General features: G+C 38.1%; 1 protein-coding gene across 1 annotated transcript in view; it reads right to left on the reverse strand.

Annotated features, from left to right (window-relative positions):
- CUNH4orf51 (chromosome unknown C4orf51 homolog) overlaps positions 1-2,986 on the reverse strand; it is a 19,811-nt gene extending 16,825 nt beyond the window's left edge. Inside the window, exon 1 of the mRNA XM_023530167.1 lies at positions 2,760-2,986. Coding sequence (XP_023385935.1) covers positions 2,760-2,986 — 227 coding nt within the window. The remainder of the gene's footprint in view (positions 1-2,759) is intronic.
- Positions 2,987-12,894: the final 9,908 nt, after the last annotated feature.

Consider the following 12,894-nt stretch of genomic DNA (forward strand, 5'->3'; position numbering starts at 1 on the left):
TACATATATTAAAGTTTATCCTTTGTTCTGTAAAGTTCTATGGGTTTTGACAAAAACCTAATGTCTTATATTCACCCTTACGGTAGCATAAAGAATAGATTCGCTGACATAAAAAAAAAAAAATCTCTGACCCTCACACATCCCCTGACAATCACTAATCTGTTTATTCTCTTAGTTTTGCTTTTCTGGAATGTCATATAATTGAAATCCTATAGTATGTGATATTTTCAGACTGGCTTCTTTCACTTAGGAATACGGAGCTATGATTCATCCATGTCTTTTTGTGGTTTGATACCTTATTTCTTTTTATCACTGAATAATATCCTATTGTACAGATGTACCACAGTTGGTTTATCTATTCACCTATTGAAGGACATCTTCGTTCCTTCCAGTTTTTGGCAATTATGAATAAAGCTACTATAAACATTCACATGCAGGTTTTTGTGTAGATTTGTATACACTTACAAATCAATTAGAGGAATACCTAGGAGCATGACAACCAGATCTTAGTAAGACTATGTTTAGTTTTCTAAGAAACTGCCACCTGTCTTCATTTTGAACAAAGTTCTCTATTTGTTTCCTTCAAAGCATCCATGGTGACTGTCCTCTCACCAGACTGTAAGCTCCAGGAAGATAGGACCATACATGTTCGGATCACTGTAGTAGCCCCAGCATCTAGCCTAGACCTTCCTCAGAGTAGGGTCTTAATAAATATTTGATTAATGAATGAATAATTTAATGCATAAAAAAGCATCAGGCCTTAAAAATCTATAATTGTGCCAAACCTTTGCCTTAAGAATTTCAAAATGCAACTCTTCCCTTATTTTAACCTTGGCAGACAACTGCAATTGATACCAATATTCCATAACAGCTCAAGTTCTGTAGCACACTAACCTCCATTCTCCCAATGCAGGGTCTTTTTGCGTGTTTATGAACTTTACATATTTGCTGTTAAAACTGATTCAGAACCAAATGATCAAGACTTATGCCAACATTCCTCCCCCTTGCACAATATGAGAATTCAACGTGTGTGGTGAATAAATAAGGTGAGTAAAAAGTATTATGCTTTGTATACTTTAACATTTTCCTGATTTGACACATTTTAAATGATCGGTCATTTCATATTTTCTCAATAATCCTCACAAATCATTTTAATTTTATAACAATGTAAAAAGTCTCTTTAGACTCTTACAAAATTTTAACCAAACAGCTTTTGCTCAGAACTTAAGACATTTGTCCTTGGGGCTAAAATTAACCAAGAAGAAGATGAAAAACAAAAGCATATTTAAAATATAACCAGTACTTTCAAAATGAGCTGAATCTGCCCTTCATCTTCATTTGTAACCCTTGCTGTTTCTTAGCTACAACAGAATAAGCAATAATTGTGCAAAGGATAGATTTACATTTCTGAGGTTCCAAAAAACAAACAACCTCACAGGCTTGTGCTCTTCTGTGGTTTGCCTTGGTCGAAATGATTCACGTAATGATCATACACTCTCAATAGAAAACAAGTTCGAAGTTCTGTACATTTTCACCAGATGTTGCCTTTCTGCATTTTTCCTAGTTACTAATGTTTTTACCACTCTGAGAAGTGGATATATTTGGATACCAGCTCTCAAAGAGTTTTTAGACAGGTCCCCAGCAGTGATGAAGATGTCCCTCTCTGGCCAAGAGGTGCCTTGAAAGTCACAGAATTAGCAAAGGAACTCCCAAAATTATTTCAAGTGTCAACGTACTTGAGAGCTATTAAAAACCCAGAGACTGTAGTTTCTTGGAACAAACCAGACAAGGCATCCAATTGGAAAGTACTTGAGACGTTTTAGCTTTAAGCATTGATTTGATCATTTGGAAAGCCCTGGAAGGCAATATACCTCATATTTGTTAGGGTCTAATTTGAGTCATTCCTCACATCTCAAGTTGGAGTCAATAATCCAATTGTTTTTCAAATAGATTTCCAGAATTTGGACAAGATATTTGACCATTAATATATAGAGGGACATTTTTCATAACGAGTCCTCATATTTTTCACATCTCCACTTATGCTTTCTGTAGTTCTCCGATAATTCTCGGGATGAAGTGCGTTTTCCCTTGAGCGTCCTCTCTCCTCCACGCGGCTCTCCTTTCCTTTCTCCACCTTCTAAACCAGCTCCGGAAACCTGCTTCGCTGAGATCTTCCCTCCAATGCCTGTTTCCCCACCACGGATGCTGATAGCATCTCCCTGCCTGTTGCTGATTACTTGTTTCTATGGTTTCCATTACCACATTAAATTGAAATTATTATTTTTTTTTCCTGTGGGCCTATCATAGGGCTTGACTTACAGCAAACACTCATCGACAGACGACGCAAATGTGGGGAGTAGAGAATTTAGCTGACTTTCTTCCTGCTCTAAGGGAGTTTTACACGAAAAGTGGAAAAACTAGACAAGAAGCAAAGTGAACCGCTCAGGAGCACCTCTTTGCTGAGCAGAGAACACACAAAAAAATCTACATTTTTAATCAAATGCTCAGCACATTTTTATCTTTTCAAGAGTATGTTATAATTAATATACAAAATTTTACAAGCACTAAATAGAGAAGACGATCATAATTTCGGCTGATAACTGACATTTAGCTCTTCTTCTCATTGACATTTACACAGGAAAATATGCAGAATTAAAGCCTAGGAAGTCTCTCAGGGTTTACAATGCCCTCTTTCTTCTAATAGCATTCTTGTCTATTTATAGTGACATATCCAGGTGCAAAGTACAAAGAAATCTTACTGGTGACACTCAGGCCAATGCTCTCCTGTTTTAAATCGGCTGCATGTGGACTCATCCAGTTGTTTTTTCCGGTAACTGCCTGCGTATGTTGTTACAGAAGAATCTAACCATCTTGCTTCATTCTGCCAAGATGTTCCAGCCTTGCGTCTGATCAGATCAAACTCTTCAGAAGTAAGAGGGCTAAAGGGCAGAAGAATTTCTGGAGTCAAGTAGAAGAAGTGTGACATAGCTATGGATGGCCTGCTCTGAATGATCACTTTTCAAGCCCTTTGCATAATGCAGAATTAATTTCCTTTAAGTAGCAAGAAGTAATCGGCTGGGCTCACCTAACTTTGTAACTCTGACAGTTCACAGAATGCAGACACTCAACTCTCAAAGTTGCCAAGCAACAGATCACAGGGTTCCATAAATACGACACCCATTCCCCCACCCCCCCAATTTTAACTAGCAAATTCATAAGTTATATACTTTTCTGGCGTTTGTTCTAAGCAATATACTGCTACAAATTATGTCACGAAAGCAGGTGGCAACTGCTTTTATAAATAAATAGTGAATCCTAATGATGGTGGTTTAAGAAGTGGGAAAAGAGATAATAGGGCAGTGCCAAGCATTCATTTCTTCTCAAGACTGTCCTCCAAGGGTCTGGAGGCAAACATGAACTGCTTCTGATGTCAACAATAGCAGGTGACTCAAACAGCTTCTCATATGTCATAGAGCAATCAATGGTTCTTAAGCTGGCTGCACACGATTGCTGGCCCAGGAGCTGTTAAAATAAGCAGCAGCTCAGGCCTCACCACTCCCTGCCCTGACCCGCAGAGTCCGATTTAATTGTTCTGGAGGAGGGCCCAGACAATGGTATTTTTTTAAAAACTCACCCTTGGAGGATTCCAAAGAGCAGCCAGGGTTAAGAATTAAGGTCATCGAAATGTCACCGTGAACCTTTTTTAGGCTGAGAAGTCATAGCATTCAATCTAGTCACATAATTTCCTCCATCCTTCATTAATAATTACTCTAAGTCTGGTTAATATGTTTGCCTATCCTTCTCCACATTTACAAACAATCCAGTGGCAAACAGAAATAAATCTTTCAACATTCTTCCTTTCTTTAATTGACTCTTAGAACAGTAGTTCTCAACCCTTGTATTCATTCATATCAACTGTGGAATTCCTTATAAATACAGATATCGTGCCTCACCTTCATCAGCAACTCTATGAGTGGATCCATCGTCGGCATTAAAAAAAGGAATCCCCATATGTGATCGGATCAATACCTATGGGGCAGGTTAAATATGCAGAGGACTGAGCCCTACCTTCACAGACTATAGGTTTGAGGAAAAGCCCAGAAATCAGCATATATATTTATATCGTTCCATGATTCTGATATAATTAATCTCTGAATACTGGGAATACTGCTCCAGAAGCTGAATTTAAACAGTCTATTACTATGAGACTGACACGTTATTGAGTATGTTTCTTTGAGAAAAAAATTATTTGCAAATAATTGTTAGTATTTAGGCGTTTCTTCCCTTAAAACTTTGAAATCTGAAACATAAGCACCTTGGCCTAGAAAGATTAGGCAGATGTTTGCAGAATTGGCTGCTTTTTCTCATGGAGTTGAAGGCTCCTTGGAGAATTCTAGAAGTGATAAGAAGATGGATATAAAGAGTGAAGGAAGGGAGTGAAAACTGACTGTCCAACTCTTTATGACCCACCCAGTGTCAGGTAGCAACTGCTTATTTGCTTAAACCTTTAGCCATTCTAGCAAAAATGGTGGTTTTAACGAAATCTCTGCTAGCAATATATATTACTTTGAGATAAAAAAAATAGAAAAGATTGTGAAAGACTATTTGTAGAAAACATTTAAAATTTTCTTCTTAGATTGTGTAGGAGTCTATAATTTGTAATGAAATAAGCTCTGAAAGATAAATTATGATGTTACTTTATTATCGCATTCTTGTCCTTTATATTCTTATTTCTTCTCCCCCAATCAATTAGGATATCATTTTAACAATTATAACCTCAAGAACTAAGAGTAATAAAACTTAACAATTTAAGTGGAAATGTCTAATGTTGGGTTTAGATGGAATTATAGCTTAGTTCATCAGTCTGTCAGATGTTGAACTAGTCTGTTAAAAATAAGCTGGACTTCAAATTAAGAGAATAAGTAAGACAGACTAATTGAATTTATTATAAGTATTTAATCTACAAAATCCTAGAATTCTAAAAGACCTCACGCTTATTCTTTGTTCTCGTTTTATCAGGTGCTTCATTACCTCCCTTGGACACTGGTATTCAGTGCTCATATGTCTGATGTGGCTTCCATGTTGAGTCTGCTCTAAAAACTTCCCTTTGTAACTGGATAATGGCAAGTTATGTGGTTCGGTCTGGTATGTGAAATGTGAAGGAAAAAAATCTAACCAAAGTACCTTGACAATGAACTCTGGATTGTGAGTGCAATTTTGCAAAAATAGAAGCTTCCTTCCTGAGTGACCTCATACACAATAAAACCAGAAGGTACATATCACCTAATGGGGGATTGGGGGAGGCAGGCTTTGACCGGGCTTAATGAGGTATTAATAGATGTTAATTAAGAGAGTTTCAGGGTTAAGTAAATTTCAGACAAGTTAGGATAAACATGTTTCTTTGCTGTAGGACTTAGAGCCTTTAATATTTCAATATGCACTGTGAATCTTTCAAAGGGGCCTAGATAGTTCAGCATTCCCGAAACGTATTTGACCACAAAACTCCTTCTATGGGGTGGGGAGCATGTCTGGGTGTTGCTGTTCTATGGAACAGTCCGGGACTGAAAAGCCAAAGATCTCCAGAGTTAAGACGATGGACGATCTGTAGTCTCTGCAATTTACTAGATCTTGACTAGATCTCCAGCCTAAATCACTGACAGTCTGGCAAGAGGGTGGTTCAAAAAGATTTTTTTTTTAAACCCAACATTAGACATTTCCACTTAAAATTTTTTTCAATTGAGATGCAACGTCAAACAGTAAAGTACACAAATATACTTTACATACGTGTACGTCCATGTAACCACTGCCCGGATGCATCACTCTTGTTCCTTTCACTCAAAACAGCACAAACACACACAGAGACACACACAGGTAATCACTATTTAGATTGCTGTCACCATAGACTAGATATGTCAGATTGTATTCAGTGAAGGAAGAAACTTACTGATGCCATTCCAAGATGAACCCCGGGAAGAAACCAAGCAATATAAAAGGCAAAAAAAGCAGAATTCCCTTGAGAAAAAAGATCCCATATGAAGCTGAAGCTTCCATCTCAGCAAGAATCTGTCTGCTGAAGGAGCCAAATTCTGATATTTGGGTAAGTGTGGCCAACAGCTGATTGAGCACACATAATGTGTTATAGTTAATAAGTTTTTGAATCTGTCAGTTATAATAATATTAACTCTTAGGCCTTGATCTTGGAATAATTTCTTCATGCTTACCAGCTGTGTAATTTGGAAATTTTTGGTACCTTACTTATCAAAAACTGTGTGGTACATGGTTTAAAGGACACAGGAAACTAGGAACCAGTTGCAACAGGACTAGATAGAAACAAAGGGAGGGAAAAGTGCAAAGGAACAGGAAAAGGAAATTGATAAAATCAGTGAGGACCTTTTTTTTCTTTCTTTCTCAAAATTTCTTTTTCATCATGTTTACTATTAGAAAACTGAAATTGATTTCAAATAGTGTATACACTTTGATTTCAAATTTGTTTAACAAAAAGTATGTGTGTATATATGTATAAGAAAAGGCCTACTGGGCTATATATAAAAATGTTAATACTTATTATAGCTGAATAGAAGGATTACATGTAATTGTTATATTTTACATTCTTTTATTTTTTAAACTTTAAAAAATTAATATATGTAATATAATCAGGTCCAAGGTGTTACCTTACAAAAACTAAAAAAAAAAAATGCATCCATATATAAACAATCTCCCAAATCTTGCAAAGAATCTCTTTTAGGTTCACAATTATTTTTCTCTTCCACTTCTCTGGAGTCTATACTTTAAACAAACAAACGAACAAGCAAGCAAACAGAAAACGACTCTAGGACAAAGAGCTAAGAGTCAAATATGATGCTTCTTAAACTTTTCCTCTTGTTCTGGGCCCAATAATCAGGGATAGGGAGAGAAAAAGGCATACAGATTTTTCGTGTGTGTATGTGTGTTGGGTGAGGAACAGGGAAATAAAAACAGGAAAAGATCAGGTATATAGTAGACCCCAAAGTGAAAAAAGTTAATGGTTGCCATTTTCAAAGGAAACCCTGTGAATTCATAGGTACCCATAAGGAGATAATCCACAAATTGTATCACACACACACACGAACAAAACAACAAAGACTCATAACAACTGAAACTAAAAATGAGCCATAATAATGGCCAAGGCTTTCTGGATTTCACATAGCTACCTCTTGGGATAACAGCATATGATAATAGGTGATTTCTTCGGTTCACCCAAGAGTGATGGGGAAGCAGACTCGCAAGCTGAGTGGGCCCATCTTCCCTGTACTACAAAATTAGCCATCACAGTACAATTCTGCTTGTACAACACTCTTAGTCTTACACAGAAAACATTATTAGGATAATCAAAAGTCATTGAGAAGAATATCCTAAAAGGTACTTCAAAGTTTTATTCTTGCTTAAGTAACTTAAGTCTTGAGAGAGTCTCATGTAAATGATGATGATGATGATTATAATAAATTGGTGACAATAGAAGCAAATACTTATATGTTCTAGACACTTTCTAAGCCCTATACATAAACTTATTTAATCCACACAACAACTGTTATCCCTGCTTGACAGATGAGGAAACTGATCCACAGAAAGTTTGCCCATCGTGACAGTGACGGTAGAACTGGAGTTGAAACTCAGGCAGTGTGGCTGCAGAGTCTAGGCTCTGGGGACTACTGAAAACTACATCTTTAACTCACTTTACTCTCCATATCTGCTTTCCCCACCCACCTCTGCCAATGCCCCCTTCTTCTCTGGTCCCAGGCTTGCTGACTACTCCCCTTCTCATTAGTCCAGTCCAAAAGCAGCCCCAACAACCTGTATGTTACTGAATTTCACAATCAAAGACGTTTCTAATTGTGGACCTAATAAATGGGCCCTGCAGAGAAAGACCAAAGAATTAGTCTTATTGTAAATACTAACATACAAAACCCTCACAACCCTAGAAAATATCTAAGTTAAGAAGAGAAATTCTAGAAATTATTACCCATGCATATTTCCTAACTGGAATTCTAAAAACATTCTTTGTTAAAAGGAAATTAATCATAGTGGATTACAGTTTCTAAATGCTTGAAGACTAATAATAGGTAGATGAACTCCTCAGAGCTTTCAACGGTTGAATCCTACCTGGAAGGTCATGGCTAAAATGATCAGTTAATGCATGTATATTGGTGAACAAAGACCAGAAGACAAATCCTCTTAGGATTTAATTGACAGATCCTTCGCTGGCTTTCTGGGCAACAGGAAAAGTTTACTTCCCATGTTGTTGGCTTTGTCATGTATGAATCCAAGCTCTGTTCCATTTTGCTACTGAATCTTGTCCACATGGTTAGGGGTGCACAGGAAGAACGTGCCCAAAACCTGGGAACACACTACCCTAGAACAATCAAGGTTAATACTCAGCCCCACCTCCTTTAGATAAATCTGTATGGCAGCAGATTTAAAATGTGTACAAGTATTTACATGCCTGTTTCTGCATTTCTGGGATTATACTGAGTTGTGCTCTAAGCTTAGAGAGACACATAGTATTGTGTCCTACAGAAATGTGGGTATCCTGACATATGCGATTTTAGGGTAAGTGGAGAACTAAATTAATTTGATATATTCCCGCCCTTTGATTTGCCATTCTTTGTTATGGATTGTTCGTTCATGCATTCATTCCATAAATATTTATTGTGCATCTACTCTGGGTCACTGGACAACGCCATTACTTTGTGCCATATTGGTCTACTCCTTATAAACACAATGATATAAACTATACCTATGGCATTTTTCCTACTAACCCAGGTATGATTTGTGCACTAATCAAGAGTATTTAAATAGGGAACCGTGTAAAAAAGGCAGTATAAACAGAATATAAATCTAACTGGATATGCTTTCTACACATTGGAAAATAGGTATACCATGAACAATGAAGTAACTTCTGTTGTTTTTAGATACAAATCCTTGCTACAGCTTCTCAGCAAATTATTTTGAGCTAAAAATTCATATTGCAAATACCATATGAAAGGGCTTGATGATAGAGAAGCTTAATGCACATAACAAGAAGTCGAACAAATCAGAGTGAGTTTTATAAAGGCAGAACACTTTTCATATTCTCTATCCGTCCTGCACTCTCTTGTGGGTATCACACAGTGTCCCCTCTAGGCAGAAAAGCCTGGAGTGGTCAGACATTTCATAATGGCTTTTCTGTTGCTCGTGGCTAATTGCTTTAGAATGTCTCTGTAATTTCCTGAATCCCTCTTACAGGAACTTAGCCTCCCAGACTTCTAAAATTTTGGTCCTTTGGGAGAGCCAAAGCCCAAACTGCATTGTGAAATAGCGACAGAAGCAGGATGCCTTGTCAAGAGAAACACGAGGAATTGCGTGTTCCCTTTGTTTTATGGGTTTTTAGGGTACTGAGCGAAGGCAGAATTGAGAAGTCGAAGGATATATTCTCATTTGGGGTGGGAAGGAGTGTAATAAAAATCTTTGTAGAATTTCCCTCTCTGAGTTAGGCTCAGGGGGTTGACAACTATATTATTTTCCTAGGGCTGCTATACTACTATAATAAAGCATCACACACTGGGTGACTTAAAACAACAGAAATTTATTGTCTTGCAGTTCTGGAGGCCAGAAGTCTGAAACCAAGATGTCAGCAGGGACATGCTCCCTCTGAAACCTGTGGGAGAACCCTTCCTCACCTCTTTCTAGATTTTAGTGGTTTTCCAGCAATCTTTGTTCACTGGATTGCAGCTGCATCCCTCCACTCCCTGCCTGCGTCATCACACAGTGTCCTCCCTGTCCTCTCTGTCCTCACATGACTGTCTTTCTATACGGACATCAGTCATATTGGATTAGGGCCCATCCAAGTCTAACATGACCTCATCTGAGCTAATCACATCTGCAACAAACTTACTCCCAAATCAGATCACATTCTGAGACACTGGGGATTAGGACTTCCGCGTACCCTTTTAAGTGAACCTAATTCAGATCATAACAATGATGATGATGTATGGTGGATATTATATAGGCAATTAAATGTTCTGGGGTTCTTTCAGTAAAATGGTCTCTGTATCCTCTATTATTCTAAGTGTGCCAAGTGACAAGCTAGTAGGAAGAAAGCTTCTGGAACCAGCAACATCACTGGTTTTATCAAGAGGTGGTACGATTTCTCAAATTCTTATCCTAAAAAAAGGTAGCAGATCTCTAGTAAACAATGCCATTTCTGGAATTAAACTGATGGATAACCTTCTAAGGAAGAGCAGAAATAATTTAAAATATGGTCAATAGGCAAAACACTTTTCTTAACAGCTTGTTTCTAATGCATGTAGCAGATCACTGAGCAGAGTTAGGAGAGGGAGGTTTGAGACTGCTTAAGCAAATCACTTCGACCCTCGGAAACCCACCTGCCCACCTAATAATTTGTCCTCAACTTGTATAAAGTGTATATTTCAATGCCTGCCTCCTACACAAATTGGAAGAAACAGTGCCTTACAAACTGTTATTGCTGAAGAAGAAACCGTATTTATACTTTATCCAGCCCCTGAGCACAGACTGAGGTGGGCAAGTGATTCCAGGCAGCCCATCCATAGATTTCCCTCGGTGACCCCATTGTCTCCGAAAGATGAACAGGCCATGTCATATTTCTATCAGGAATTGGAAAATGGGACAAGAGAAACTATGACATCTTAAAGTGGGAACTAGAGCTGTAAAATAATGAGACACTGTTTCTTCCAAATTGTGGCTAGGAAGGCCCTTTATGACTATATAAACGTGTGTTTTGGTGGTATATTATCAATAATTAGGTTAATAATTAATATTTTTCATGAAGTTCACATCTTTTAATACAGCATATCAGTAACACTTATTTATATCTCACCTTAGTCTGAAATAGACTAAAGCATCTGCAGTAGACATTTGTTTATTCTGTCTGGCACCCTACTTTATTCTGTGACTAACGACCCACTTATTTTAGATAACTGGTCTTCCCTCAACTCCAAGTGTTTCCATTCAATCGTATTACTCCACACCACTGGCCGTGGAGAGACCTTTGACCTTTCAGGCAGGCCAATCTGAGTGCTTCCCCGAGATTTTGGGAATTAGATCTGTGGAGGCAGGGGAAGTCCCTCGCCTGGGCCTAAGCGCTGCTGGCTGCCACGTCTCCAGCTATGTGGAGGAAGCTGGGAGAATGAAGCCAATACACAGGAAGAGATGAGACACAATGAATCCCAGCATCATTTGTGTTCCCAAATCTTCCTGCACCCCTTTCTCCCTGAACGATTGGGTGAACCAATAAATTTCTCTTTTTGCCCAGGCTGGAGAATGTCTGTTATTTCTAGACAACAGTCCTGGCTAATATACAAGCTGATATTAAGTTTTGTTTTGGTTCCTAATGTCTAAAATATTATCTTCAAATATTTCAAATATGAGCAGAAAAGTCTACTGGCAAAAAAATACCTGGAGGCACCATTCTCCAAAAGAGCAAAATCTAAGATAGCAGGTTACAGAAGAAAGGCCCTAAAGATAAAACACTGAGTACCTTACCATCTGGATCATGTACAAATCCCTTATCCATTCAATATCACAGGTATCTATAAATGAAGACAATATCTATCACTGAACTATCTTATAGAAAGTATGAAATGAAGGTCATAAAGTGCTTTGAGCGACTTGGAAAATAGTATTTTTAACATCCAATGTATAAATGTATTACATTTAGGAATTTAAATTTCTTAATATTTCTGTTGCTCAATTTCTCTTTCTGTAAAACGGGCATTAATATTTTTCTCGAGTGGCTATTGAAAGAATTAGCAATCATATGTACGTGAAGCTGAGAGATCATGACTCAACCTACGGCTGATCTGCCAGAAAAGGAGGGAATGCCAACTACCCAGGCATCTTTTGCAGAAGTCGGTAGACACTGTGCAAAGCGGGTGTGGGGGGGGTGGTCAGCAGAGATTCTATGCTTAGGGGGAAGAAACGGGAGAGCTAAGCATGAGAGACGGTATGGTGTTTGGTTCTACCCCAGCCCGATGGACTAGCCCCTACAAGGAGAGAGAGAAGGATCCTGTGCTCTGGGGAACACTATTTTGCAATTTCAAAGAGTTTCACAGTTTGGGGGCCATATAAGCAGTGTAGCATTCTCCTGCAGGAACCGCAGCAGCTAAAACGGTGAATGCCCTAGAGAAGCCTGGCAGGAGCAAGCTGCGCCCAGGATTGTGAGCTCGCTTGTGAATCAGTCAGGAACTCCTGTGACTTCCAAAAATACTTGGGGAGAGGATTTTTAGGGGACTAAGATCCTGCATGATGTGATGGAATTTCAAGTCAGCAAATTTTGGGTGTAACTGTACTCATGAGAAGAGAGTTGATCCTAAATGTGATACATTTAGCAGCACATGGTATTAGTCTGCTAAATGGCTTTATTGTCATCCTAAGATCTCTGTCTACAGAATTCTAACCTCAAGACTGGCCAGGTGGATGTTACAGAGCTTTGAGGATGAAGTCACATGATGTCCTGTGTTAGTTAAAAGCAACACTGAGATTAAGCATTTAGAGTCGCTGGGTGTAGAATAGTTTCCTGACTTATATGCGCCCTCACCACTTTCCATCAAGCTGAGGTCTCTGAGCAAAATAAATTACCCCAAGATTACGTACATGCATCGAATTTTCAGGTAAATATTAATATACTTTAACTGTCGTTAGCATCATCTGCATTTTACGTAGCACAGAGTTAATTTTTTCCTGAAAAAAAAAAAATTCAATATTTTATAACGGCCTCTGTGCCACTCTGTTTATTATCAAACGTATCATTAAGGACCCAAAAAAGTGAACTTATAGAAACCTCATAGGGCAGGAATGATCACCAAGATTTATGTCAGGTGAGTTAAAAAAAGTTCATAA

Source organism: Pteropus vampyrus, unplaced genomic scaffold, assembly GCF_000151845.1.
Source record: "Pteropus vampyrus isolate Shadow unplaced genomic scaffold, Pvam_2.0 Scaffold47, whole genome shotgun sequence".
Lineage (NCBI taxonomy): Eukaryota > Metazoa > Chordata > Mammalia > Chiroptera > Pteropodidae > Pteropus > Pteropus vampyrus.